General features: G+C 41.1%; 1 protein-coding gene across 14 annotated transcripts in view; it reads right to left on the bottom strand.

Moving 5' to 3' along the window:
• The window catches only part of ACACA (acetyl-CoA carboxylase alpha), a 330020-nt gene that overhangs the window by 209296 nt on the left and 92983 nt on the right, over positions 1-27741 (bottom strand). The window contains exon 1 of one of the 14 annotated variants that reach the window (XM_077969323.1): positions 4403-4902. Coding sequence (XP_077825449.1) covers positions 4403-4455 — 53 coding nt within the window. The 5' untranslated portion in view covers positions 4456-4902. 14 annotated transcript variants of the gene reach the window in all.

The following is a 27741-nucleotide window of genomic DNA, read 5'->3' as shown; positions in this document are numbered from 1 at the left end:
ACTGTAATGATAGGAACTGGAGGCTGGGTGGGTCTCTTTTGTCCTTAGCCAGTAGAGTAGGGGAAGGGAAGAATTTAGCATGAGAAAACAAGGTTTAAGTCACCTGAAACAAATGCCAGCCTGCCCCAAGCTTTGCCACACATAGGGATCAGGGACCGCAACTGGAAAAGACAGAAAGCAGTCCTTCAGAGTGGCCCCAGGCAGAAACCTGTAGTTGCCTCTGTGTTTAGGTGCTGCCCACCAAGGGTCCCAAGTTGGAAAGGAAAAGAGAGAGAGAGAGAGAGAGACATTCCCCTGTATGGAGCAGGAAAAACAAAGGAGAAAAATAAACCCCAAATTTTGGGATTACCTCCTAGCTGGCTTGCCAAATTATGTTACCGGTGGAGGGTGTACAAGTTTTTGATGTTTTGAACAAAGAATTGAACAAAACGCACAAAGCAGGGAAAGAATAAAGCAACCAAAGCAGAGACTTACTGAAAATGAAAGCGCACGGCCAGGCTCAGTGGCTCACGCCTATAATCCCAACACTTTGGGAGGTAGAGGTGGGGGGATAATATGAGGTCAGGAGTTTGAGACCAACCTAGCCAACACGGTCAAACGTCATCTCTAATAAAAATACAAAAATTAGGCCGCGCACGGTGGCTCACGCCTATAATCCCGACACTTTGGGAGGCTGAGGCGGGCAGATCCCAAGGTCAGGAGATCGAGACCACCCTGGCTAACACAGTGAAACCCTGTCTCTACTAAAAAATACAAAAATTAGCTGGGCATGGTGGCGGGCGCCTATAGTCCCAGCTACTCAGGAGGCTGAGGCAGGAGAATGGCATGAATCCGGGAGGTGGAGGTTGCAGTAAGCCGACATCGCGCCACCGCACTCCAGCCTGAGCGAGAAAGAGCGAGACTCTGTCTCAAAAAAAAAAAAAAAAAAGTAGCCAGCCACCAGTGGTGATGGGCGCCTATAATCCCAGCTACTCGGGAGGCTGAGGCATGAGAACTGCTTGAACCCAGGAGGCAGAGGTTTCAGGGAGTCAAGATCGCACCACTGCACTCCAGCCTGGGCTACAGAGTGAGACTCCATTTCACAAAATCAAAATATTGAAATTAAAAAAAAAAAAAAAAGGAAAAAGGAAAACGAAAGCACACTCTACAGGTTGGGAGCTGGCCCAAGCAAGCAGCTCAATGGTCTAGTTACAGAATTTTCTGGGGTTTATATACCCTCTAGAGAATTCCATTGTTACTTGGTGTACACCCTGTGTAAATGAAGATGATGAAGTAAAGTTACAAAGTCATTTATTCAGTGTACATCCTATGTAAATGAAGAGGATGTTTCCTGTCATAGCTGAAGTGTTTGTTTCCATTTGATTTAGTTCTAGGAAGTTCTTGGGTTCCCTGCCTCCAGGTCCTACTCACTTGCATGACTCTCACTGTGTCCTCACAGAGTGGAAGGGACAAGGCAGATCTTTGGAGCCTATTTTATAAGGGCACTAATCCCATTCATGAGCTCTGCCCCATGATCTACTCAACTCCCAAAGGCCCCACTTCTTGACATAGTGGTAATTAGATTTCAACATATACATTTTGTGTGTGTGTGAGGCAGAGTCTCTCTCTGCAGCCCAGGCTAGAGAGCAGTAGCACGATCTCAGCTCAGTACAACCTCCATCTCCCAGGTTCAAGCAATTCTCATGCCTCAACCACCTGAGTAGCCGGGATTACAGGATCCCGCCACCACGCCTGGCTACTTTTTGTATTTTTGGTAGAGATGGAGTTTCGCCATGTTGCCCAGGCTGGTCTTGAACTCCTGGCCTCAGGTGATCTGCCCGCCTTGGCCTCCCAAAGTGCTGAGATTACAGATGTGAGCCACCACGCCCAGCCTCAACATATAAATTTTGGCAAAGACACATTCAGACACTATATATTAATATATACTTATATATATGCACGTTTTATTTCTATATGTATAGGCATGAGGTTTTATATAAAAACAATGTTATATATAAAACACATTTAAGGCCGGGCACAGTGGCTCACACCTGTAATCCCAGCACTTCGAGAGGCCGAGGCGGGTGGATCACCTGAGGTCGGGAGTTCGAGACCAGCCTGACCAACATGGAGAAAGCCCGTCTCTACGAAAAGTACAAAATTAGCAGGGCATGATGGTGCATGCCTGTAATCCCAGCTACTCAGGAGACTAAGGCAGGAGAATCACTTGAACCCGGGCAGAGGTTGCGGTGAGCCAAGATCGTGCCATCGCACTCCAGCCTGGGCAACAAAAGTGAAACTCCGTCTCAAAAGGGAAAAAAAACCCACAACAACCACACACACGTGCATGTGTGTGTATATATATGTATATATGTGTGTGAGTATAGATATACATGTATATATACTTTTTTTTTTCTGAGATGGAGTTTCGCTCTTGTTGTCCACACTAGAGTATCATGGCGTGATCTCTGCTCACTGCGAATCAAGCAATTCTCCTGCCTCGGCCTCCCAAGTAGATGAGACTATAGGCACCCACCACCATGCCCAGCTAATTTTTGTAGTTTTAGTAGAGACGGGGTTTCACCATGTTGGCCAGGCTGGTCTTGAACTTGTGACCTCAAGTGATCCACCCGCCTTGGCCTCAAAAAGTAATGGGATTACAGGCATGAGCCACCACCATGTACAGCCTATATATACATTTTTGAAATATATATTTACACATGTATATACATAAAATTTTTGATTATATATATTTACACAACATAGATTATAATATATAATATCTCAGTTACTTTGAAAAAAAAATTTTTAGAGATGGATTCTCACTGTTGACCAGGCTGCAGTGCAATGGCAGGAATATATCTCCCTGCAACCTCAAATTCCTGGGCTCAAGCAATCCTCTGGCCTCAGCCTGCAGAGTGGCTGGTACTACAGGCTCATGCCACTACACCCAGCTATATTGTAGTTACTTTTTTACCTCTTTGCCTCTCAGTGGAAGTTTTGCTTAGTTATCCCCTCAAAGGGTGAAAGAAGTGGTAAAAAAGAAAAAGGGGCAATTACAGAGCCAGTTGGGGGAAAGGAAAGGATGTTAAGAAAGATTTTGCCTGGCCAGGCGCAGTGGCTCAAGCCTGTAATCCCAGCACTTTGGGAGGCCGAGACAGGCGGATCACGAGGTCAGGAGATCGAGACCATCCTGGCTAACATGGTGAAACCCCATCTCTACTAAAAAATACAAAAAACTAGCCGGGCGAGGTGGCGGGCGCCTGTAGTCCTAGCTACTTGGGAGGCTGAGGCAGGAGAATGGCGTAAACCTGGGAGGCGGAACTTGCAGTGAGCTGAGATCTGGCCACTGCACTCCAGCCTGGGCGACAGAGCGAGACTCCGTCTCAAAAAAAAAAAAAAAAAGAAAGATTGATTTTGCCAACTCAGTGTTTTTTGTTTATTTTCTGTTTTTGCCTTAGTTTAACTCTCAATAATTTTCTTCAAAATAAAAACTCTACTTTATAAAAACAAGCAAACAAAAAAGATAATGGAGGGAGGCCAGGTACAGTGGCTTATGACTATAATACCAACACTTGTGGAGGCCAAAGTGGGAGAATTGCTTGAGTACAGGAGTTTGAGACCAGCCTGGGCAACACAGTGAGATCCCATCTTTACAAAAAAAAAGAAAAAAAAAATTAGCCAGGCATGGTGGTGCATGCCTGCAGTTCCAGCTACCCCAGGAGGCTGAGGTGGGAAGATCACTTGAGCCCAGGAGTTCAAGGCTACTGTGAGCTATGACTGCACCACTGTACAAGCACTGCACAAGCAAATCATTCAAGTCTTTTATGTCAGTTCTCTGCAGGGAGGTGCAGACCTGCAAGAGGCCTGAAGAAGGCCCAAGAAGGCCTGATTCATTTCCTCTTCAGCCTGAATTCTAACGGCAAGAAGAAAGGTCCCAAAGTGAAGGAGTTCGGCATCCTGAACAACTCTGTCTGACTACATGTCAGAAAAATTACAGCAGGCACCTTTCCTAGCCCCAGATACACATTCTAAAAAGTCTTCTGCAAAACTATACAATATCCTTCCTTTCCAGCAGTTGAAGAGACTTTACTGGAAATACTAGCCAAACCCAGGGAGCAAATTTGATACATCTGAGGTTCCCTTCAGGAAATAATAGCACAGCAAGGTCTGCATGGGGTGCTTGTTTTCAACATAGCTATAGTATCACACATGGGCTCAGGGATCTTTTATTCAAATTCTCAATGTAAAATAAAGGTTTAGAAATTCAGGAGCCAATGTGCCCATTTTTATTCATTTTCTTAAAAAAAAAAAAGCCTTCATTTTTTAAAGATAGAAAAAAAATTTCAGGGCTTAGCTGTCAGTACTTTACTGTTTTTTTAAAGATATATATATTACCCAAATGTGGTAGCCTAACACTTACCTTTGAAGCATGTAATATCTCATTTCCTTATTTTCCTCTGGAGAACCCTCCATATCAAGATGGCAAAGGAATGGAAGCTTTTTCTTCAGATTTCGGCCTTGTAAACACAAGCCGCAGTTCCTCCTTCTGTTGCAGCTGCTTAAAACCCAGGAGGACAAGAGATACTGTGCCTTCTGCCTACTTCTTGGCCTGGGTTCAGTCAGACTAGAATACTCCTGATGGCCTCAAACTATAGTCTTTTTGTCTAATTTGTTCCCAATTTCCTTCTTTCCCCACCTTTCTTCCTTTTTGCATCTTCTCTCCTCCACACGCTTAGCTTACACACAGAATTAGTTGATTTCCCAAGGGAACTGAGAGGAGCCAGGGAGAAATATAAAAGCTTGTGTAACTAGAAAGTAGATCTTAGCAGCTCTCCTTCAGTTGCAGCAAACATGTTTCGACAACAGTCACTTTCTTCTGACAGTCAACGGAGAAAACCTCCAATGCCTCTCCTGGCTGCCGGGAGCACATGACAGGGAAAGCCCAGGGCAAAAAGATGAAGTTTACAAGGACAATTAAGCCAAGAAAATAATGGGCACATGAAATCCAGATGGAGAAGGACAGCTTGGTCTAAAGAGGTAATTTCTGAGATCCAATCAAAGCAAATAATACCAATTATCAGACTGCACGGTGGGGAAAAGCAGGTCAGCTGGGACAGAAATCAAATAGAAAGGAAACACGCCACTACTAGAATCAAGTGTGAGCCATGATTCTAATTTTCAGGCCAAAGTAGTGGTACATACAGACACCTAAACTAAGGTTTTATGCATCAAAGCTTGAGAATAAGAACGGAGCTGGTACAAAAGGCATACAGAAAAGATATGGGTTAAATCCTTAAAAGGAAAAGGGACCCTGACAAATAATTTGGAGGTCTAACCCCCTTAAGCAAGGAAGAAAAAATCCTGCCTAGATAGACTACTTACTAAGACACATATATTACTATGAAAGCAAATTTGCCACAGATCTCTGACAGAAATAAACACTAGCTGAATGTTATATTGTAATATCTTCCTGTTTTTAGCCTTTACTTAAGTAGATGCTCATGATATTCTGTATTAGGAGAAAAATCAATGGTAAAAGACCCTAAAGGCTTAGAATCTATAGAATGACAACTTCCTGAGGCAAGTCCTCAGGCCTGTACACCAAATCTAACCTGAATCGTGAACCATAAAAAATTCATTCCCATCAAAATGCTGGATAGAAATAGTTAACAATCTGATGCCAACCATGCTGAGAATACATTAAGCTTCCAGGAAAACCTTTGAAAATAGAACTACACAAATGACCTGAAACATAGAAGTTAAATAATCAGATAAAAGATAAATGATTACAACAAACAAACATTGATCTGAAGGACATTCAGGCAACTTAAGTTGTAAAGACTCAGGTTGCCCAAATTTGCAAGAAACTCAATTAGGCCACCCAACATGACAACCAGCTATAACAAAAAAAAAGGGAAGTCCTGGTTGTTCTCTGTTCTGTACTTTGCATCATCCCTTCCACAATGTGCCAGTGCTCATTAAGTTAGTCCAGTTTACTTTCCCTTTAAAGAACCATGCTGACACAGAGGAGCCCTTCTATCTTTATGTCTCTTCAGAATAACCTGTCTCAAAAATAGAGCACTGCAGCCTTTGTTCAGGACAGTTCAGTAGCCACAGATGAGAAGCTGCTCAATTTTACACACACCTAAGTGTCTACAAAACAAACTTGTTATACAAGTTCAACATTCAAAAATGCAAATAAGGCACTAAATGTAAAATAAGGCAGACTATTTTGCACTCAACTATATCAGAAAAATATACTAAAGAGGCACACTCGGTAATCGAGTTTACACTTTCTTTCATCAAAGAGATCTTTCTACAACAACCAAACACTAACATAGCATACCCAGGTCCAAAAGCAAAGCTAGAGATCTATATACATCTTTTATGGACGCTGCTGCTCACAATCTTTCTTTAATACTAGAATACAAGAAATAAAAAGCCACATTCATTTCTCCAAATTTAAAGCATCCCCATTTTAATCTACCATGAACAGTGTCCAACATAGACACATACCTGGCACAAAATCCAACTAGAAGCCCACACTGATCCCAGCATTGTAACATGCCAAACACCAAGGATGACGTAGCAGTTTACCCGGCAGACAGTGATGCATTCGCTAGCTTGACTGCAACGCAGTCTGAGTTTATACTGCAGCACACACTGTGAAAGACTGTTTTACGTTGGGGCTCTTACAAGCAGAGAAATTTTGGATCAAGGATGTGTCTCTGTCAAAAAATCAAGTGGCCATATAGTTAAAGGTTTCTTTGTGGACTCTAAATTCTGATCCATTGACCTATATGCCTAGCCTTGAAGCAATGCCACATAGTCTTGATAACTGTGACTTTATAGTAGGTTTTGAGATCAGGTAGTATGAAGACCTCCAACTTCACCCTCCCTTTTAAAGTGTTTTGGCTATTCTAGGTCCTTTGTTTCCATGTACATTTTAGGATCAGCTTGTCAAATTCTAGAAAGAAAAAGAAAGGCTGCTGGAAATGTGATATGGACTGTGAATTTACAGATCAATTTAAGAACTGCTGTCTTGACAATACTGAGTCTTCTAATCCATGAACATGGACTGCCTCTCCATTTATTTAGATTTTATTTAATTTCTCTTTTTTTTTTTTTTTTTTTTGAGATGGAGTCTCGCTCTGTCTCCCAGGCTGGAGTGCAGTGGCACGATCTCCACTCACTACAACCTCTGCCTCCTGGGTTCAAGAGATTCTCCTGCATCAGCCTCCTGAGTAACTGGTATTACAGGTGCCTGCCACCACACCCAGGTAATTTTTGTATTTTTAGTAGAGATGGGGTTTCACCATGTCGGCCAGGCTGGTCTCGAACTCCTGATCTCAAATGATCCGCTTGCCTCGGCCTCCCAAAGTGCTAGGATTACAGGCCTGGCTAATTCGACACTTTCTTATAAACTAAACTCTCACCATATGAACCATATGATCTGGCAGCTTCCCTCCTTATTGTATACCCAAGAGAAAGCAAAGCATATGTCCACATAAAAATTTATACATGAATGTTCATAACAACATTAATAATGGCCACAAAATAGAAACAACCCAATATCTGGCGGGGCGCGGTGGCTCACGCCTATAATTTCAGCACTTTGGGAGGCCGAGACGGGCAGATCACGAGGTCAGGAGATAAAGACCATCCTGGCTAACATGGTGAAATCCCGTCTCTACTAAAAATACAAAAAATTAGCCAGGCATAGTGACGGGCGTCTGTAATCCCAGCTACTCAGGAGGCTGAGGCAGGAGAATGGCGTGAACCCAGGAGGCGGAGCCTGCAGTGAGCCAAGATCGCGCCACTGCACTCCAGCCTAGGCGACAGCAAGACTCTGTCTCAAAACAAACAAACAAAAAACCCAATATAAACAAAATATGGTATATAATATGGTAAACAAAATATGGTATATATGATATATAAACAAAATATGGTATCTCCACACAATGATATATTATTCAACCATAAAAAGAAATGAGGTACTGATACACGCTACAGCATTGAAAACATTATGCTAAATGAAGGAAGCCAGTCACAAAAAGCCACATATCATTCCATTTATATGAAATGTCTGTAATAGGCAAATCTATAAAGACAGAAAATAGGTTAGTGGTTGGCTAGGATTGGGGAGCATATTGGAGAAATGAAGAGTGACTGCTACTGGGTTTGGGGTTTGAGGGGTAATAAAAGTGTTCTAAAATTGCCATGCATGGTGTACGTGCCTGTAGTCCCAGTTACCTCCTGCTGAGGCAGGAGGATTGCTTGAGCCCAGGAGTTTAAGTCCAGCCTGTGCAACATAGCAAGACCTCATCTCTTTAAAAAAAAAAATGACATATATAATGAAATAAAAATGTCCTCAAATTTATTGTGATGATGGTTCCATAACTATGTGAATATACTAAAAACTATTGAATTGTATCCTTTAAGTGGGTGAAACGTATGGTATGTGAATTGTATCTCAGTAAAGTTGTTAACAAAAAATTTTAAATGAGTTTATCAAGATCACAGGATGTAAGATCTATATAGAAAAGTTAATTATATTTCTATATGCTAGCTATAAATGAACAATCCAAAAATGAAATTAAGAAAATATTCTGTTCATGATAGCATCAGAAAGAATAAAATAGGAATAAATTGAGCAAAAAAGGTATAAGACTTGTACACTAAAACTTGTGGAACACTGCGGACAGAAATTAAATAAAATCGGCCAGGTGTGGTGACTCACGCCTGTAATCCCAAGCCCAGAGGCCGAGGCGGATGGATCACTTGAGATCAAGAGTTCCAGACCAGCCTGTCCAACATGGTGAAACCCCATCTCTAATAAAAATACAAAAAATGAGCAGGGCGTGGTGGTGTTCTTTTAATCCCAGCTACTCGGGAGGCTGAGGCAGGAGAATCGCTTGAACCCAGGAGGCGGAGGTTGCAGTGAGCCAAGATCGCGCCATTGCACTCCAGCCTGGTCAACGGAGCGAGACTCCATCTCAAAAAAAAAGAAAGTGTCAAATTATTTTCCAGAGTGACTGTATCATTTTACATTCCCACCACCAATGTACAAGAAATCCAACTTTTCTGCATTCTCACAAACCTTTGATATTGTGTCTATTTCTTATTTTAGGCATTCTGATAAGTGTGTAATGATATCTCATTGCTATTTTAATTTGCGTTTTCCTAATACTAATTAATATTTGCATTTTCCTAATACCTAATAACTATTAGTTACAAAACATCTTTTCATGTGCTTATTTGCCATAGGTATATCCTCTTTGGTTTCATTTGCTTATTTTTAAAAATCATTTCTCTTTTCTTACTGAGAATTTCTATTTATTTTATGTTATTTTTAATTTTTTGAGACAGAGTCTTGCTCTGTTGCCCAGCCTGGAATGCAGTGGTGCAAACACTCAATATGCTCAAGCGATCCTCCTGCCTCAGCCTCCCAAGTAGCTGGGTCCACAGACATGTCCCACTATGCTCAGCTAATTTTTAAAAATTTTTGTAGAGATGGAGTCTCAAATTCCTGGGCTAAGGAAATCCACCCCGCTTGCCTCCCAAAAGCACTGGGATTACAAGCATGAGCCACAGCACTCAGCTAAGAAGTTCTATTTATTAATTCATTGTTATCATGCTTTAAAAAACAGTATTTAAGGGGCCAGTCACGGTGGCTCACACCTATAATCTCAGCACTTTGGAAGGCAGAGGCAGGCAATCACCTGAGGTCCGGAGTTCGAGACCAGCCTGACCAACATGGAGAAACCCCATCTCAACTAAAACTACGAAATTAGCTGGGCATGGTGGAGCATGGCTATACCAGCTAATCGGGAAGCTGAGGCAGAAGAATCGCTTGAACCCGGGAGGCAGAGGTTGCAGTGAACCAAGATCGCACCATTGCACTCCAGCCTGGGCAACAAGAGTGAAACTCTGTCTCAAAAAAAAAAAGAAAATAGTATTTAAGACGGGGCACAGTGGCTCACACCTGTAATTCCAGAGATTTGGGAGGCCAAGGCAAGAAGGTCACTTGAGGCCAGGAGTTTGAAACCAGCCTGTACAACATGGGAAGACTTTGTCCCTATAAAATATAAAAAATAAATAAATAAATACATTTTTAAAAATTATTTAAACATGTTTTCCTTTAGTTCTTTGGACATGTTTACAATCGCTACTTTGAAACCTTTGTTAAATCCAGTATCTAGGGACACTTGCAGATAATTTATATTGACTTCTTTTTTTCCTAAATATGGATCACATTTTCCTGTATCTTTACATGTCTCATGCTTTTTAATTAAAAATTGAATATAACCTGTCATGGGATTAGAAAACAAATTGAGCATATGAACAATTTACAAACTGAACATCTGAACATATGAACAATTTGGATTCTGATTTCTTTCACCCATGAAAGTTGGTGTTACTACAGTTTGTTTCTGTCTTTGCTTAATCATTTGCCCGAGCTAAATCTGTGAATTCTGTTTCCCCAACAGTGTGCAGCCACTGATGTCTCAGCTCATTTTCTTTTTATTTCTTGGTTTTATGTATAAATGTGGCTTCTGAGGAGTCACCCCTATGTCTGTGTAGCCAATGATTAGATAGAGTTTATCTTCATATACTTAAAGCTAGAAAGGCTTTTGTCCTCTGTTTATGTGTCTGAAGTACGGGGGATACAGAGCAGTGCATTCAAAGTTCAGGTTTTTCAAGTCTGCCCTAGCTGTGACTTTCTGTTGGGCCTTATCATGTCTCTTCTGTGCATGTACATGCCTCAGCCTGCAATATGCTTGTCCCAACCACAAACAGGCCTCAGTCTGGCAAAGTCACTGGCCTGTACCATTCACCCACTGCCAAGTGGACACTTCTCCCAACAATGCCATTGAGCATGGACATCATCCACCACCCAAACTGAGTAAACTCCCTTCAACTGCAGCATCAAAGCAGCTGGTCTTCATGGTCTACCCACGCTGGCAAAACTTCCATGACGAATCAGCTGGGGAAAGGGGAATAGGAACAATCCCAGACAAGAATACCACAAACTCCTACTGCTTCACAGAATTTTAGCAGTTTTTTAACCATAATATTTTCTCAAATTATTGTATGCCTTTTGGTTGATTTCAAGAGTGTTAAAATGGTTAATTTTGTCCATTTTGTCAATCTTTATAGTTGGTTTTTGTGTTAAAGATCTGCCAGTCTCCTCATTCAGCTATACCTGGAAGTCCTCCCTGTTTTATTGACTTTTTAATGACCGATAAAACTTCATACAATGAAGTGGAAAAATCTTAAGTATAAAACATATATATGTAAAATTAATATATGTATAGCCATATAACCAATCACCTTATTAAGATACAGAATATTTCCAGAGTCCCAGAAGGTTCACTTGTATCCATTCCCAGTCAATATTCTCCCTTAAAGGTAAAGACTGCTCTGACCTTTTATAACCATTAATCAGTCTTGTTTACTCTTGAACTTCATATATATAGTGTTATATAATGTATGTACTTTAATGTCTGACTTCTTTTGATCAATATTATGTGTATAAATTTTTTTTTTTTTTTTTTTTGGTGATGGAGTCTTGCTCTGTCGCCCAGACTGCAATGCAGCGGCACACTCTCGGCTCACTGCAACCTCCGCCTCCTGGGTTCAAGGGATTTTCCTGCTTCAGCCTTCCAAGTAGATGGGATTAGAGGTGCGCACCACCACACCCAGCTAATTTTTTTGTAATTTTACTTGAGATGAGGTTTCACCATTTTGGCTAGGCTGGTGTCAAACTCCTGGCCTCAACTGACCCTCCCACCTCAGCCTCCCAAAGTGCTGGGATTACAGGTTTGAGCCACCATGCCTGGCCTTATGTGTATAAAATTTATCTATGCTTACCACTTGGTTGAATTTATGGGAAAAAAAAATTCATCCATGTTGTGATACAGAAGTAGTTTGTTCATTTTCATTTCTGTATGGTATTCCATCATGTGATACACCATGATTTACTTACCTATTCTACTATTCGTGCACATTTGGGTTGTTTATGAATTTTGACAATATTTGCTCTTATAGTTGATTTCTGATGGATGAATGAACTTAATTTCCTTTGGGAATATACAAAAAAATGAAATTGCTTACTAGGGAGGTATGTGCATGTTTAGCTTAAATGATACTGCTAAATAGTTTTCTAAAGTGGCTGTTCCAATTTGTATTCCTACCAGTGGTGTGTGAGAGTCAATGTGTTCCATATCCTTGCTAACACTTGATATTGCTGGTTTTTTAATGTTAGCTTTTTTGGTTGGGATATGTGTTTAACTCATTGTATTTTTAATTTGCAAATCCCTAATGAATAGTAATATTGAGCACCTTTTCATATGCTTACTTGACATTTGGTATCTTCTTTTGAAGTGCCTGTTGAAATCTTTTCCCCGTATTTCTATTGTGTTGAATGTCTTTTTTCTTATTGTTTTGTTTTTGAGACAGAGTCTTGCTCTATCACTGAGGCTGGAGTGCAATCTCAGCTCACTGAAACCTCCGCCTCCTAGGTTCAAGTGATTCTCATGCCTCAGCCTCCCGAGTAGCTGAGACTACAGGCATGTGGCACCATGCCAGGCTAATTTTTTATATTTTTAGTAGAGATGGGGTTTCACAATGTTGCCCAAGCTGGCTTCAAACTCCTGAGCTCAGGTAATCCATCCACCTTGGCCTCCCAAAGTGGTAGGATTATAGGTGTGAGCCACTATGCCCAGTCATAAGATCCTTATAGTAGGATATTTTAATATTCCTCTTCAGCAACTGATATAACAAGTAAAAAAAAAAAAAAAAAAATCAAAGATACAGAAGAATACCACAACAGAAAAACTGAACATACATAGAACCTATAATCAACAGCTGCAACATACACATTCATTGCAAGCGTTTATGAAACTTTATCAAAATACACCATATACTAAGCCATCAAGTATCAATAAATTTCAAAGGTCTGAAATCACATAGAGTATATGCTCTGAACAAAATGGATTACACTAAAAATCAATAACAAAGGTAATAAAATCCACAAGTGTCTTGATATATTTCTAAACAATTTATGGGTCAAAAAATCACAAGGAAATTAAGAAAGTATTTTAATTGAATGATAATGAGAATTTACATCAAAGCCTGGGGAATATAATAAGATGAATTTATGAGTGAATACAGAGATAAAGAGATGGATACCAACAAAGCCAGAAGTTAGTTCTTCGAAAAGGCCAACTGAATTGATAAACTTCTACTAAGACTGATAAAAATACAAGAAAAAATGCTAATTGCCAATATCAGGAATGAGGATGAAGGAATCACTATAAATCCTACAGGCAGGGCCGGGCGCGGTGGCTCAAGCCTGTAATCCCAGCACTTTGGGAGGCCGAGACGGGCGGATCACGAGGTCAGGAGATCGAAACCATCCTGGCTAACACGGTGAAACCCCGTCTCTATTAAGAACTACAAAAAACTAGCCGGGCGAGGTGGCGGGCGCCTGTAGTCCCAGCTACTCGGGAGGCTGAGGCCGGAGAATGGCGTGAACCCGGGAGGCGGAGCTTGCAGTGAGCTGAGATCCGGCCACTGCACTCCAGCCTGGGCGACAGAGCGAGACTCCGTCTCAAAAGAAAAATAAATAAAAATAAATAAAAATAAAAAATCCTACAGGCAGGAAAAACAAGCATATTATTACAAACTTTATGCCAATAAATTTGAAATGTTAGAAAAAAAATTGATAAATTTCTTAACTTTCCATTCCACCCAGAAAGACATGCAAATTTGAATAATCCTAAATCTACTACAGAAATCAAATACATAATATGTATAATTTTAAAACTATTGGCCGGGTGTGGTGACTCATGCCTGTAATCCCAGCATATTGGGAGGCCAAGGCAGGTGGATCATTTGAGGTCAGGAGTTTGAGATCAGCCTGGGTAATATGGTGAAACCGTGCCTCTACTAAAAATACAAAACTTAGCTGGCTTAGTGGTGCACACCTGTAATCCTAGCTATTCGGGAGGCTGAGGGACAAGAATTGCTTGAACCTGAGAGGCAGAGGTTTCAGTGAGCCAAGATTGTGCAACTGCCCTCAAATAAAATAAAATAAAAATGAAAATGGAAAAATAAAAACTACTACTATTAACTTTTGTGACTGCTCCCAATCTTTACACCTCTACCATTTATTCATAAGCATTTATTTTATGTTTTTATTTACTTTGAAGAGACAGTCTTGCTCTGCTGCCTAGGCTGGAGTATAGTAGCACAATCATAGTTCACTGCAGCCTTAAACTCTTTGGGGCTCAAACAGTCTTCTCACCTCAGCCTTCTGAGTAGCTAGGAATACAGGCGTGCAACACCGTGCCCAGCTATTAAAATTTTTTTTTTTTTTTTTTGGTAGAGCATGGGTCTCTCTATGGTGCCCAGGCTGGTCCCGAATTCCTGGGCTCAAGCAAACCTCCTGCTTTAGCCTCCCAAAGCTCTGGGATTATAGGCATGAGCCATGATGCCTGGCTTCAACAAGTATTTACTGAGTGACTATTATATACTATAGAAAATCATGAGTATACAGCTATAAACAAAATATATGGTTTCTGTGCTCATGTTACAGTATAATGCAGACAAGCAATCAAATAAATATACTACTAAAAATATTACAAATTACGATAAATGCTATCGCAATGGGAAAAAAAGGAACACTAACAATAGAACCTCTTTGGGGAAACGATATTTGATCTGAAACTTAAAGGATAAAGACCTCAAGTGATCAAAGACAGTGAAAGTGAATTCTAGGCATAAGGACCAGTGCATGTGGCCTTGAGATAGGAAAAATATTGGCCTACTTTCTTTTCAGAGGAACTGAAAGGCCAATATGATTGAAGCCCTGTCAGCAAATGGAAGCTGACAGAAGTCAGATCATTCAGGGTCTCATGAACTGAGTTAAAATTTTTGTATCTAGGCCGGGTGTGGTAGCTTACACCTGTAATCCCAGCACTTTGGGAGGTGGGGGCGAGAGGATCACTTGAGTCCAAGACTTTGAGACCAGCCTGGGCCACATAGTGAGAACCCATCTCTACAAAAAAATTTAAAAATTATCCAAGCATGGTGGCATGCACCTATTGACCTAGCTACTTGGGAGTCTGAGGCTTGAGCCCAGAAGGTTGAGGCTGCAGTGAGCCCTGTTTGCACTACTCCAGCCTGGGTGACAGAGCAAGACCCTGTCTCAAAACGAAAAAACAAGAATTTCGTATCTTATGCTATGTGCAGCAAGAAATCAGGAGGCAAGAGTATAATACAGACAGGAAATCTAGTTAGGTGATCATTCTAGTATGCCAAGCAAGAGTTGATGTGCTAAGGCTTAGACTAAGGTGATGGCAAGTGAAGGTACTGAGGTCAATACTGGAGATAGAATCAACCGAACTGACGTATAATTCCCAGGTTTTTTGGTTCAAACAGAGTGGCTGGAGGTGCTATTTAGTGAGATGCAGAAGACTGGGAGAGGATCAAATTTATGACGAAGGTAGGGGAAATCAAGAGTTTAATGTCTATAGGACATTCAAATGTAAATGCCACATAAATAGGTGAACATAACAAGTGATCTCAGAGGATAGGTCTGGGATGGATATTATAAATTTGGGAATCATCAGCATATAAGCAGTAGCAAAGGGATGAATTATATATATAGAAAATGTAGCTGGGTACAGTGGCTCACACCTGTAATCCCAGCACTTTGGGAGGCAGAGGCAGGTGGATCACATGAGGTCAGGAGTCCAAGACCAGCCTGGCCAACAGAGTAAAACCCCATCTCTACTAAAAATAGAAAAAATTAGCCAGGCATGGTGGTGGGCGCCTGTAATCCCAGCTACCTGGGAGGCTGAAGCAGGAGAATCACTTGAACCCAGAGGCAGAGGTTGCAGAGAGCCAAGATCACAACATTGCACTGTAGCCTGGGCAACAGAGCAAGAAAGAAGAGAAGACAGAAGACAGAAGAGAGAAGACAGAAGAGAGAAAAGATAAAAGAAAAGAAGAGAGAGAAAGAAAGAGAGAAAGAAAGAGAGAGAGAGAAAAAAACAGAGAGAAGGGGAGAGAGAGAGAGAGAAAGAGAGACGAGAGAAAGAGACAGGAGGGAAGGAAGGAAGGAAGGAAGGAAGGAAGGAAGGAAGGAAGGAAGGAAGGAAGGAAGGAAGGAAGGAAGGAAATAAATGTATATCAGGTAAAAAGATAAGAAGGACCAGAACCAAACAATGAAAGTATTCAACACTCAGAGGTTGCATGAAAGCAGAAGGGCTTGCAAGAGAGACTGGAGATTGGTAAGAGTAGAAAGGAGGTAACACAGGAAAGTCATGAAAGTGTAGTCTTTAGCAGAAAAGAAGGCATGTGTTTAAGAAAAAAGTAGTCACTTGTATGGAACTGTTGAGAGACCTATAAGGATGAGAACTGAAAAGCATACACTGATTTAGCAATACATTAGTCATTAGTGGTTTTTACGAGAGCAGTTTCAATAGCATAGTTAGGCAGAGGACAGAATAGAATAGCTTTAAGAATGAATGGGAGATGAGGAAGTAGGGATAGCACTTCTGAAAATCTTGGCCATAAAACGGGGCAGAGAGATAAGACAATAGTCCAAAGGGAATGTGGCTATCAAAAACAGGTCTTCTATAAGATGGAAGAAATCAGAGTGCTTGGAATACTTCTCAGGACCCTCCCCCCTCCTTTGGTCATCCTCTGTTCCAAGCACTTGGAACACTTCTCAGGAGAGAAGGAAAAATGTTGTCAGCATTGTTGTGGGTTACAAAACACACACACACACACACACACACACACACACACACACACACGCATGAAGGAAAAATGAGAAGGTGAATACAGATAAAAGTAAGTTTGAAATGAGGTGTTAGAAAGAAGTACTAGCCAGATAGTCTCTATTTTCTTAATAAAATATGTGGCAAAGCTATAAATTAAAAGTGTCTAGAAGAGGCAGGAAATGGTACAAATGGAACTGCTGGCTTAAGGACAATGGAGAAGAAATGAAATTATTGTTGCAGAAAATGGAACGCCAAATCACCAGAAGAGAAAAACAATACAGGAGAAAGAACAAGAAAAGCTTCATATTAGTTGGGCATGGTGGTATGTGCCTGTAATCCCAGCTACTCAAGAGGCTGAAGCAGGAGAATTGCTTGAACCCAGGAGGTGGAGGTTGCAGTGAGCCGAGATCATGCCATTGCACTCCAGCATGGGTGACAGAGCAAGATCCTGTTTCAAAAATTAAAAAAAAAAAAAAGAAGAAGAAGAATAAGAAAGAAAAGCTTCATAGCACAGGCAGTATTTCAGAAGATCCTTAAAGATTGATGGCCTCAGATGGGCACAGTGACTCATACTTGTAATCCTAGCATTTGGGAAACTGAGGTGAGAAGATCACTTGAGGCCAGGAGTTTGAGACCAGCCTGGGCAACATAGCAAGACTGCATCTCAAAAAAAAAAAAAAGAGTGATGACCTCCAAGGGTAAATGGAATTTCAACAGTCAGGGAAATGGCATTTCAATAAGGAAACATGACAGAGAGAGATACAAACAGAATGATCAAAGGGCATAAAGATGGAAAGTATATCGAATTTTAGGAAACAGGCAATTGTCTACTGCAACTGGAATAAGCAAAGAGGGAAAAAACACTGGATAGAAACGAGACCAGAAAAATCAGCTGTGGCCTGATTGTGGAAGAACTTGAATATCATGACTCAATGCCTCCACCACTTATTAGGTAGGTAAATTACATAATCTCTCTGAGCCTGTATCCTCCTCTTCTGGAAAATGGAGATAATTAATGCCTATTTTACAGGACTGACTGTTGTTTGGTTACATAAGATAAATACTGAAAGCTCTTAGTTCTTAACTCACAATAAATGCTTAATAAATGGCAGTAAAGGTTGAGGTTATTATCTTGGGCTTTACTCTGAAGGCAGAGGGAAAACATTACATGTTTTTGAACAGATGTGAAACAGGGAGAGACTAAAGTAAGAGAAAATAGTTAAAGGCCATTGCAATAGACTAGGCTAGAGATAATGAACACCTACATAAGGTCAGTGATAGTGGGAACTGAAATAATAGATATAAAGGCAGCTGGGTCCGGTGGCTCACACCTGTAATGTCAGCACTTCAAAAGGCCAAGGTGGAAGAATCAATCACTTGAGTCCAGGAGTTTGAAACCAGCCTGGACAACAGAGCAAGACCCCATCTCTACAAAAAAAAAATTTTTAAAGAAACAAAAAATATAGACAAAGGGAAAAAATGTAGATATGATGTGACACAATTAGTGGGTCATGATAGATTTAACGGATCAGGATATCCTGGAACCCAAATTCAATATTCTGAACACTCTGAAGAATCTTTCCTTGATGAACTCCTAGACATTTTCCTGACTGATGGAGTCCCAGTTTTGTGACTATCATTAGATTTTACTGGGGAGGAGGTTAGAATTTTCACTTAGGAAGAATTATTAAATTTAGCATTTTGAGGTAAGAACTATCGGGGGTTGCAGGAGGGAGAGCATCAGGAAGAATAGCTAACGGATACTGGGCTCCATACCAAGGTGGATGGGTTCATCTGTGCAGCAAACCACCATTGCATACATTTACCTAGGTAACAAACCTGCACATCCTGCAGGTGTACCCCATAACTTAAAATAGAAGTTGAAGGAAAAAAAAAAAAAGAACTAAAGAACTATGAATCTTGGGAGAAAGAATACTCAGAAAAATATGAGATATCGAACTATGGTTATTACAACTTCATTTTCATTTCAATAAGCAGTATCTCCATCTGACAAGGGATTAATAGCCAGAATATAAAAGGAGCTCAAACAACTCAATAGGAAAATATCTAATAATCCAATTTTAAAATAGGCAAAAGATCTGAACACACATTTCTCAAAACGAGACATACAATTAGCAAACAGCTATATGAAAAGGCGCTCAACATCATGGATCATCAGAGAAAAGCAAATCAAAACTACAATGAGATATCATCTCACTCCAGTTAAAATCGCTTTTACCCAAAAGAGGCAGTAACAAATGCTGAGAGGATGTGGAGAAAAGGGAACCCTTGTATTGGTGGTTCCGTTGATGGTTGTATAAATTAAAACACAATGGGAATGTAAATTAGTACAGCCATTATGGAGAACAGCATGGAGATTCCTCAAAAAACTAAAAATGGAACTGCCATATAACCCAGCAATACCACTGCTAGGTAAATGCAAAAAAGAAAGGAAATCAGTATATTGAAGAGATATCTGCACTCTAATGTTTATTACAGCACTATTCACAATAGTCAAGATTTGGAATCAACCTAAGGGTCCATCAACAGATGAATGGATAAAAAGAAATATGTAATAAAATAAAGAGTATATCTACCCCAATACACAATGGAGTACTATTGAGCCATAAAAAAGAATGAGGTAGATATTGAGGTAGATATTTCCCTAAGACACATTTCCTTTCTATTATATATTCTTTTTTTTTTTTTTTTTTGAGATGGAGTCTCACTCTGTCACCTAGGCTGGGGTTCAGTGTCGAAATCTTGGGTCACTGCAAGCTCCCCCTCCCGGGTTCACACTATTCTGCCTCAGCCTCCCAAGTAGCTGGGACTACAGGCACCTGCCACCACGCCCGGCTAATTTTTTGTATTTTTAGTAGAGACGAGGTTTCACCGTGTTAGCCAGGATGGTCTCAATCTCCTGATCTCATGATGCGCCTGCCTCGGCCTCCCAAAGTGCTGGGATTACAGGCGTGAGCCACCATGCCCAGCCACTCTACTATATATTCTTGTGCAAGTAGATTTCCATTTGTACAACTTTAATTTCAATGTAACAGACATTGATTAAGGTACTGAAATATGCCAGGCATTGTTCAAAGCTCTGAAAAAGTGCTTCTTGGCTCGGGATTTATACCAGACTCTCCTGGAAAGTATTAGAATAATGATTCCTGGGCTCCACGACCAGAGGCTGTAATCTAATAAATCTGGGATAGGACTCAGGAATCCACATTTTTTTTTTTCTTTTTTTGAGATGGTATCTCACTCTGTCACCCAGGCTGGAAGTACAGTGGCACGATCTTAGCTCACTGCAACCTCCGCCTTCTGGGTTCAAGTGATTCTCGTGCCTCAGCCTCCCAAGTAGCTGGGACTACAGGCACATGTCCCCATGCCTGGGTAAGTTTTGTATTTTTAGTAGAGATGTGGTTTCACCATGTTGGCCAGGCTGTTCTCAAACTCCTGACCTCAAGTGATTTGTCTGCCTCAGCCTTCCAAAGTGCTAGGAATTTACAGGCGTGAGCCACCGCACCCAGCCAGGAATCCTTTTTTTTTTTTTTTTGAGACAGAGTTTCACTCTTTTTGACCAGGCTAGAATGCAATGGCGCGATCTCGGCTCACCACAACCTCCACCTCCTGGGTTCAAGTGATTCTCCTGCCTCAGCCTCCCGAGTAGCTGGGATTACAAGAATGTGCCACCACGCCCAGCTAATTTTGTATTTTTAGTAGAGATGGGGTTTCTCCATGTTGGTCAGGCTGGTCTTGAACTCCTGACCTCAGGTGATCCACCCGCCTCTGCCTTCCAAAGTGTTGGGATTACAGGCGTGAGCCACCGCACCCAGCTGGAATCCATATTTTTAATAAAGTCGGTTGCACAGGTAAGGAGAACCTAAATATTGTTTTCCATTTTACAGATGTTTTATGTCTGAGCTGTATTTACTTACAACACTTCTGACACCAAATGTACAGGTTTTTTCCATCTCAACAACCAGTTCTATCCAGACACCAACTGGGAGTCTCACATTTGAATTCTTATATTAATTACCTAGAGTTAGCATAGATCCTACAGGTTAAGTGCTCAGTCCCTCCCACAAGACTGTCCCCTACTTCAGATACCAGTTGCAAATCCCAGTCGCCTGTACTTCTGACCAACCAGCTGTAAATCGAAGATTCCCATGACCCCTTCGTCATGTTTGATAATTTGCTAGAATGACATACAGAACATAGGAAAAGAGTTGACTTGCTATTACTGGTTTATAAAGGATACAACTCAGGAACTCAGGAAGAGACACATAGGGCAAGGTATGGGGGAAGGGGCACAGAACTTCCAAACCTTCCTCCAGGTATACAGCTCTACCAGCCCCTCCATGTGTTGACCATCCCAGAAGCTCTATGAACTCTGTTTTTTAGGAGGTTTTATGGAGGTTTTATTAAGTAGGCATGATTGATTAAATCTCTGGCCACTTGTGATTAGCTCAATTTTCAGCCTCTTGCCCCTCCCTGGAGGTTAGAGAGTAGAGGTGAAAGTTTCAACTCTCTAATTATTCCTTGGACTTTCTGGTGACCAGACCTCAGCCTGAAGCTATCCAGGGGCCCTCAGACCCCAGTCATCTCATTATCATAAAAGACACTTACCAGTCAAGAAATTCCAAGGTTTTAGGAACTGTGTGCAGGAACCAAGGATAGAGACCAAATGCTTATTTATTATCACAGTACGACATAAAAGACCCTTAATGACCTGATCTCTGTCTTACCTGCCTCTTCTTTGGCACTGATCATGCTGCCCACCTTCCATTCCAGTAATAGTCAATGACTTGTAATTGCCTGAAAATGCTAGATGTTTCACTGGTACTTCTGTGCATGTTGTCTACCCCACCAGCTCTACCCTTCCACACACGCACACACAAACACACACACACACACACACACACACACACACACACACCCCTAGCTTTGCTAGCCTTTTTTTTTGTTAATCCTTCAAATTCTAGTTCAAACATCTCCGAGACCGTATTGGACCCTTAATAGAACTCATTTAGCCCACCATAATAATGATGAGTACTGTTGTGAGTATTAGAAATAATATTAAGCACCTGTGACACAATGTTTGGCTAGACACTAATATATCCTATGGGTAACAAGAACCCACTGAAGTAGTATCATGAGATGAAGATGTGGAGAAAGGGGAAACCTTGTACATTTAGTACTGCCACTATGGAAAGCAGTATGAAAGCTCTTCAAAAAACTAAAAATAGAGCTTCCATATAACCCAGCAATTCCACTACTGGGTATATATCCAAAAGAAAGGAAATCAACATATCAAAGAGATATCTGTACTCCATATTTACTGCAGCACTATTCACAATAGCCAAATTTAGAATCAGTCCAGGCGAGGTGGCTCATGCCTGTAATCCCAGCAATTTGGGAGGCCGAGGAGGGTAGATCACCTAAGGTCCGGAGTTCGAGACTAGCCTGGCCAACATGGCGAAACCCTGTTTCTACAAAAAATACAGAAAGTAGCTGGGCGTGGTGGTGTACGTCTGTAGTCCCATCTACTTGGGAGGCTGACACGGGAGAATCACTTGAGCCCAGGGAGGTCGAAGCTGCAGTGAGCCGTGATCATGCCACTGCACTCCAGCCTGGGTGACAGAGACCCTGTCCACAGAAAAAAATGAAAAAAAAAAAAGATTTGTAATGACATGAGAAAGTGTTGTTATATGGGGGAAAAAAGCAGAAAACAGAGCTGTATATTCATTATAATATCATCTGTATGTATATTTTAATGACATTTATCCGTAAGTGGTAAAAAATACAGAAAGGAAATATGTAAAATATGAATAGTGATTATTATGGAATGATTGTATTCCTTAGTGTTTTTATTTTTTTAAATACTTTTTGAGGCTGGGCATGGTGGCTCATGCCTGTAATCCCAGCACTTTGGGAGGCCAAGGCGGGCGGCCCTGCCTAGGCAACAGGGCAAAACCCCGTCTCTACTAGAAATACAAAAATTAGCTGGGAATAGTGCCGGGCACCTGTAATCTCAGGTACTCAGGAGGCTGAGGCACGAGAATCACTTGAACCCAGGAGGCAGAGGCAATAAGCCAAGATCATGCCACTGCACTCCATCCTGGGTGACAGAGCAAGACTCTATCTGGGGGAAAAAAAAAAAAAAACTTCTTGGATTTCCAACTTTTCTAATAATAAACCTACATTACTTCGAATAATTTAACAATATAAAGTAGTAAATGCAAACTTCACTTGTAAACTTATGCTAACAGAAAGAAAAGAGGGGGAAATGCATGCATTACACTTGAAATAATCAAAGTAATAAACACTATCAAGCAGCTGTACCAAGCCTTACTTACAACATTCATAATTTCATTTCCGCAATTAGCGAAGTTTATAGAATGCACTCCAGAGACTAAAATACAAACATGGCCACAGACAGCTCCTGTTTTCTGAATGGAAAGAAGGGGTGGGTGGGAGATGGAGAGAGGAAACTAGTGCCCTCAGCAAAGGAGTACCAAGTTGCAGATCTCATAATGATCTTCTCTGTCTACTCACTACAAAGGCACCATGGCAACTGGGAACCTCAGAATATCAAGGAAGGAGCATTGAAAGCAGAGTTTGGAGAGCTATCAGGGGAAGTGAAGAAGCTCAGGAAAGCTAAATGAGAAATGCTAAGAAAGTCAATACATAAGAACACTCTCACACTAGCCATAAGCAAAGCCTTAATATAAACAAAACCAGAGCCAATTTCCCTATTTCCCATGTCAAAGCTTGATAGTGATGAGCCAATAGATAGGAAGCAGGAATAAAATTTCCTGCACTTTCTTTTCTTTGTTTCTGTTTTTGAGATGGAGTCTTGCTCTGTTGCTCAAGCTGGAGTGCAGTGCAGTGGCGTGCTCTCAGCTCACTGCAACCTCCGCCTCCCGGGTTCAAGTAATTCTTATGCTTCAGCCTCCCGAGTAGCTGGGATTACAGGTGCTCGCCACCACATTTGGCTAATTTTTGTATTTTTAGTAGAGACAGGGTTTCGCCATGTTGGTCAGGCTGGTTTTGAACTCCTGACCTCAGGTGATCCGTCTGCCTTGGCCTCCCAAAATGCTGGGATTACAGGTGTGAGCCACCGCACCCGGCCTCCTGCATTTTCAGTAGTGGTTATTCTCAACATGTGAATTATAATATTGATAGTATATATTTGCCATCATCAAAAGGCTTTCAGACCTAAATTTCCAAGTTTTAAGCACTAACATACAAAAGACTTAAAGAGATTTTTCCAGTAAAAAATGTTTATCTTATAAAAGGACTCCTTGATAATAAATAATATATTATACCAGTATGGCACATTTTACTATTCCAACAGCTTTTAAAGCTATTACTTAACTCTGTCTCTACCACTAGATTTAAAGAGTCATTTCAAACTCAAGGAGTTTAAAGTGAGAGACCAAAAAGAAATGAGAATCTGTATTTCTTTCCCAGTCAAACACAAACATATATAGCCAAAACTAAAAAGCTCTGTCATAAATGGCACATAAAATGATTATAAAATTCATTAAAGTATCATCGTTAATGCAATTAATTAATACCAATTGTTGCTCTGTAAGTATAAAAAGTGTAGAATGGTAATCTTCCTTTATTTTTCTTTCTGTTTCTCTATATGCTACCAAATTTTCACTAGCAACCACATACTTTCATGATTTGCTAACTTCCTCTTAAACGAGTCACTAGTCAATGTCATAAAAAAAAGGTGGGGGGTGGTAATGTGATAGAATGTGACAGATTAAGAAATTTAAAGAACATAATACACAATTTGTAGATGTGGATTGGATACTTGCATGAAGGAACCAGAATTTTGAGGTTCCTTGGAGAAATGAAATAGTGTGTATATTAAATTAGATTAAAATTTATTGAAATAGAAAGTGAAAATTTTTTGACTAAAAAAAGCAGATTATAAAACTGTGTGTACAGTATGACCTCATTTTAGTAAAAAAAAAAGAATATATATATATATGCATAGAAAAGGATACAGATGGTAGGGAGTAACCTTTGGGTGGCAAATATACAAGGGTTTATTTTTGCTTGCTTGTGTTGTTTTTTATTTTCTATTATGCTTCTTTAATAAAGCATTATTTAAAAATATTTTTTCTAGGCTGGGCACAGTAGCTCACACCTGTAACCCCAGCACTTTGAGAGGCCAAAGTGGGATGATCACTTGAGCCTGGGAGTTCAAGACCACCCTGGGCAACATGGTGAGACCCCATCTCTACAAAAAATTTTAGGCTGGGTACTATGGCTCACTCCTGTAATCCCAGCACTTTGGGAGGTCAAGGTGGGGGATCACGAGGTCAGGAGTTCAAAACCAGCCTGGCCAAGATGGTGAAACCCCGTCTCTATTAAAAATACAAAAAATTACCTGGGCGTGGTAGTGGGCACCTGTAATCCCAGCTACTCGGGAGGCTCAGTCAGAGAATTGCTTGAACCTGGGAGGCAGAGGTTGCAGTGAGCCAAGATCGTGCCACTGCACTCCAGCCTTGGCAACAGAGTGAGACTCCATCTCAAAAAAAAAAAAAAAAAAAATTAAAGTTAGCTGGGACTGGTAGCACATACCTATTGTCCCAGCTACTCAGGGACTGAGGCAAGCGGATTGCTTGAGCCCAGGAGTCTGAAGGTACAGTGAGCCATGATCACACCACTGGACTCCAGCCTGGACAACAGAGAGAAATCCTGTCTGTAAAAAAAATTTTTAAGTATATATAAATATATATTTTCTAACTTCTATCCCTTTCTAACAAGGCTAACATTTAATTAGAGAAGAATTGCTCAACAGAACATAAGGCCTGGGTGCAGTGGCTCACGCCTGTAATCCTAGCACTTTGGGAGGCTAAGGCGGGTGGATCACTTGAGGTCAGGAGTTTGAGATCAGCCTGGCCAACATGGCAAAACCCTGTCTCTACTAAAAAAACAAAAATTAGCCAGGCATGGTGGTACACACCTGTTGTCCCAGCTACATGGGAGGCTGAGGCAGGAAAATAGCTTGAACCTGGGAGGCGAAGGTTGCAGTGAGCCGAGATCACACCACTGCACTCCAGCCTGGGTGACAGAGCGAGACTTCATCTCAAAAAAAAAAAAAGAAAGCATATCTGTTACACCAAGGGTTTTAGTTTAGTGTAGTAGTTTATAGTACGAGCTCTGACTAGAATCAATACCCAAACTGGCCACCTTAAGCATGTTATTTATGTCTCAATCCCCATCCATAAATTGTGGGCAACAGGCCGGGCGCAGTGATTCCTGCCTGTAATCCCAGCACTTTGGGAGGCTGAGGCAGGTGGATCACCTGAGGTCAGGGGTTCGAGACCAGCCTGACCAATATGGTGAAATCCTGTCTCTACTAAAAATATGAAAATTAGCCAGGCATGATGGTGGGCACCTGTGATCCCAGCTACTTGGGAGGCTGAGGCTAGAGGATTGCTTGAACCCGGGAGGCAGAGGTTGCAGTGAGCCGAGATCATGCCACTGCACTCCAGCCTAGGCGACAGAGTGAGACTCCATCTCAAAAAAAAAAAAAAAAAAATTGTGGGCAATAATAGCACAATACCTACCTCATGGGATTGTTGTGACAATTCAGTGTGGTACTCCATAAAGCAGAGCAGAGTATGTGGCATACAGTAAAGCACTTAATAAATGTAACCTGTTATAACTATTATTTTTCCAATTAGCTACTGAGAAAACTTGACTAATAGTTCCTAAAGTTAATGTGAAAAATAGAATGTAGGAACAATAGGCCTTCTCTCACTATTGTCCCCTAAACTTCTCTTTTGACCCAATGGAAGAAGTTGAAAGTCAATCCTAGATCCTCCCAGAATCTGACCTGGACACTATTATTTCCTATGGATAAAGGTCTGCACAGCTTTATGTGAATTGTGAATGAAAATGAAATGTGGCCGGGCGCGGTGGCTCACGCCTGTAATCCCAGCACTCCGGGAGGCCAAGGCAGGCGGATTACAAGGTCAGGAGTTTGAGACCACCCTGACCAACATGGTGTCTCTACTAAAAATACAAAAATTAGCCGGACACGGTGGTGCATGCCTGTAATCCCAGCTACTCAGGAGGCTGAGGCAGGAGAATCGCTTGAACCCAGGAGGAAGAGGTTGCTATAAGCCGAGATCGCACCACTGCACTCCAGTCTGGGCGACAGAGCAGAGCAAGACTTCATCTCAAAAAAAAAAAAGAAAACGAAGTGTGGTATCTAGGAGCTGATTCCAAACTCATTAACATACTATGACTAGTATCATGGGAGAAACTTTACAAATTATTTCTAATTACAAAAAGCTCAAAATTTTCTAGTTAAATTATTCTGAAGGGTCCAACATCTTATAGGCAATCTCATCTGAATTCTCAATTTTCAAAAATATTGGTAAGGTACTTTTCTTTCTAGATCAGAAAAGAAATAAAAATATAACTCAACTTCAGAGCTGTTCCTGAGTGAATATACTTTCTCCTTCCAAAGCAACAATTATTGTCTTGAACCCCAGTGACAGACATCTTATGCTGGTTTTAGGTATACACAAATAACAGCAAATACAGATTGTTCTCCAATAAAGTTGTTAACCAAACACGTTTCATTTTATGTTAACCATAAAATGAAGGTCATTCAATGACTTGAACATATATTTTAAGACACATAAGAGAAAATTGAGATCGAGTTTCAAATACTATTGATATGGGAAGGGGACAGGGAAAGGGCAGAAAGGGCAGAGTCCCTGCCGAGGGCTCCACCTTTGGCCTGTGCCCATGGACCTATGCGAGAGCAGGCATGCCTGTTTTTGCATCCAAATGCTTCATTTTCCAAGATCACTCTGGCCCGCCACACCCCCAATCCTGTGCCCACATAAACCCAAGACCTTAGCAGGGCACAGACACAAGTGATTGAACATCAAGAGGAGCAGAGGAACAGACCAGCAGACAT

The sequence above is a fragment of the Macaca mulatta genome, chromosome 16 (genome assembly GCF_049350105.2).
Source record: "Macaca mulatta isolate MMU2019108-1 chromosome 16, T2T-MMU8v2.0, whole genome shotgun sequence".
Lineage (NCBI taxonomy): Eukaryota > Metazoa > Chordata > Mammalia > Primates > Cercopithecidae > Macaca > Macaca mulatta.
Note: the sequence above shows the minus strand (reverse complement) of the source record. Positions and strands in the feature narration are given on the sequence as shown.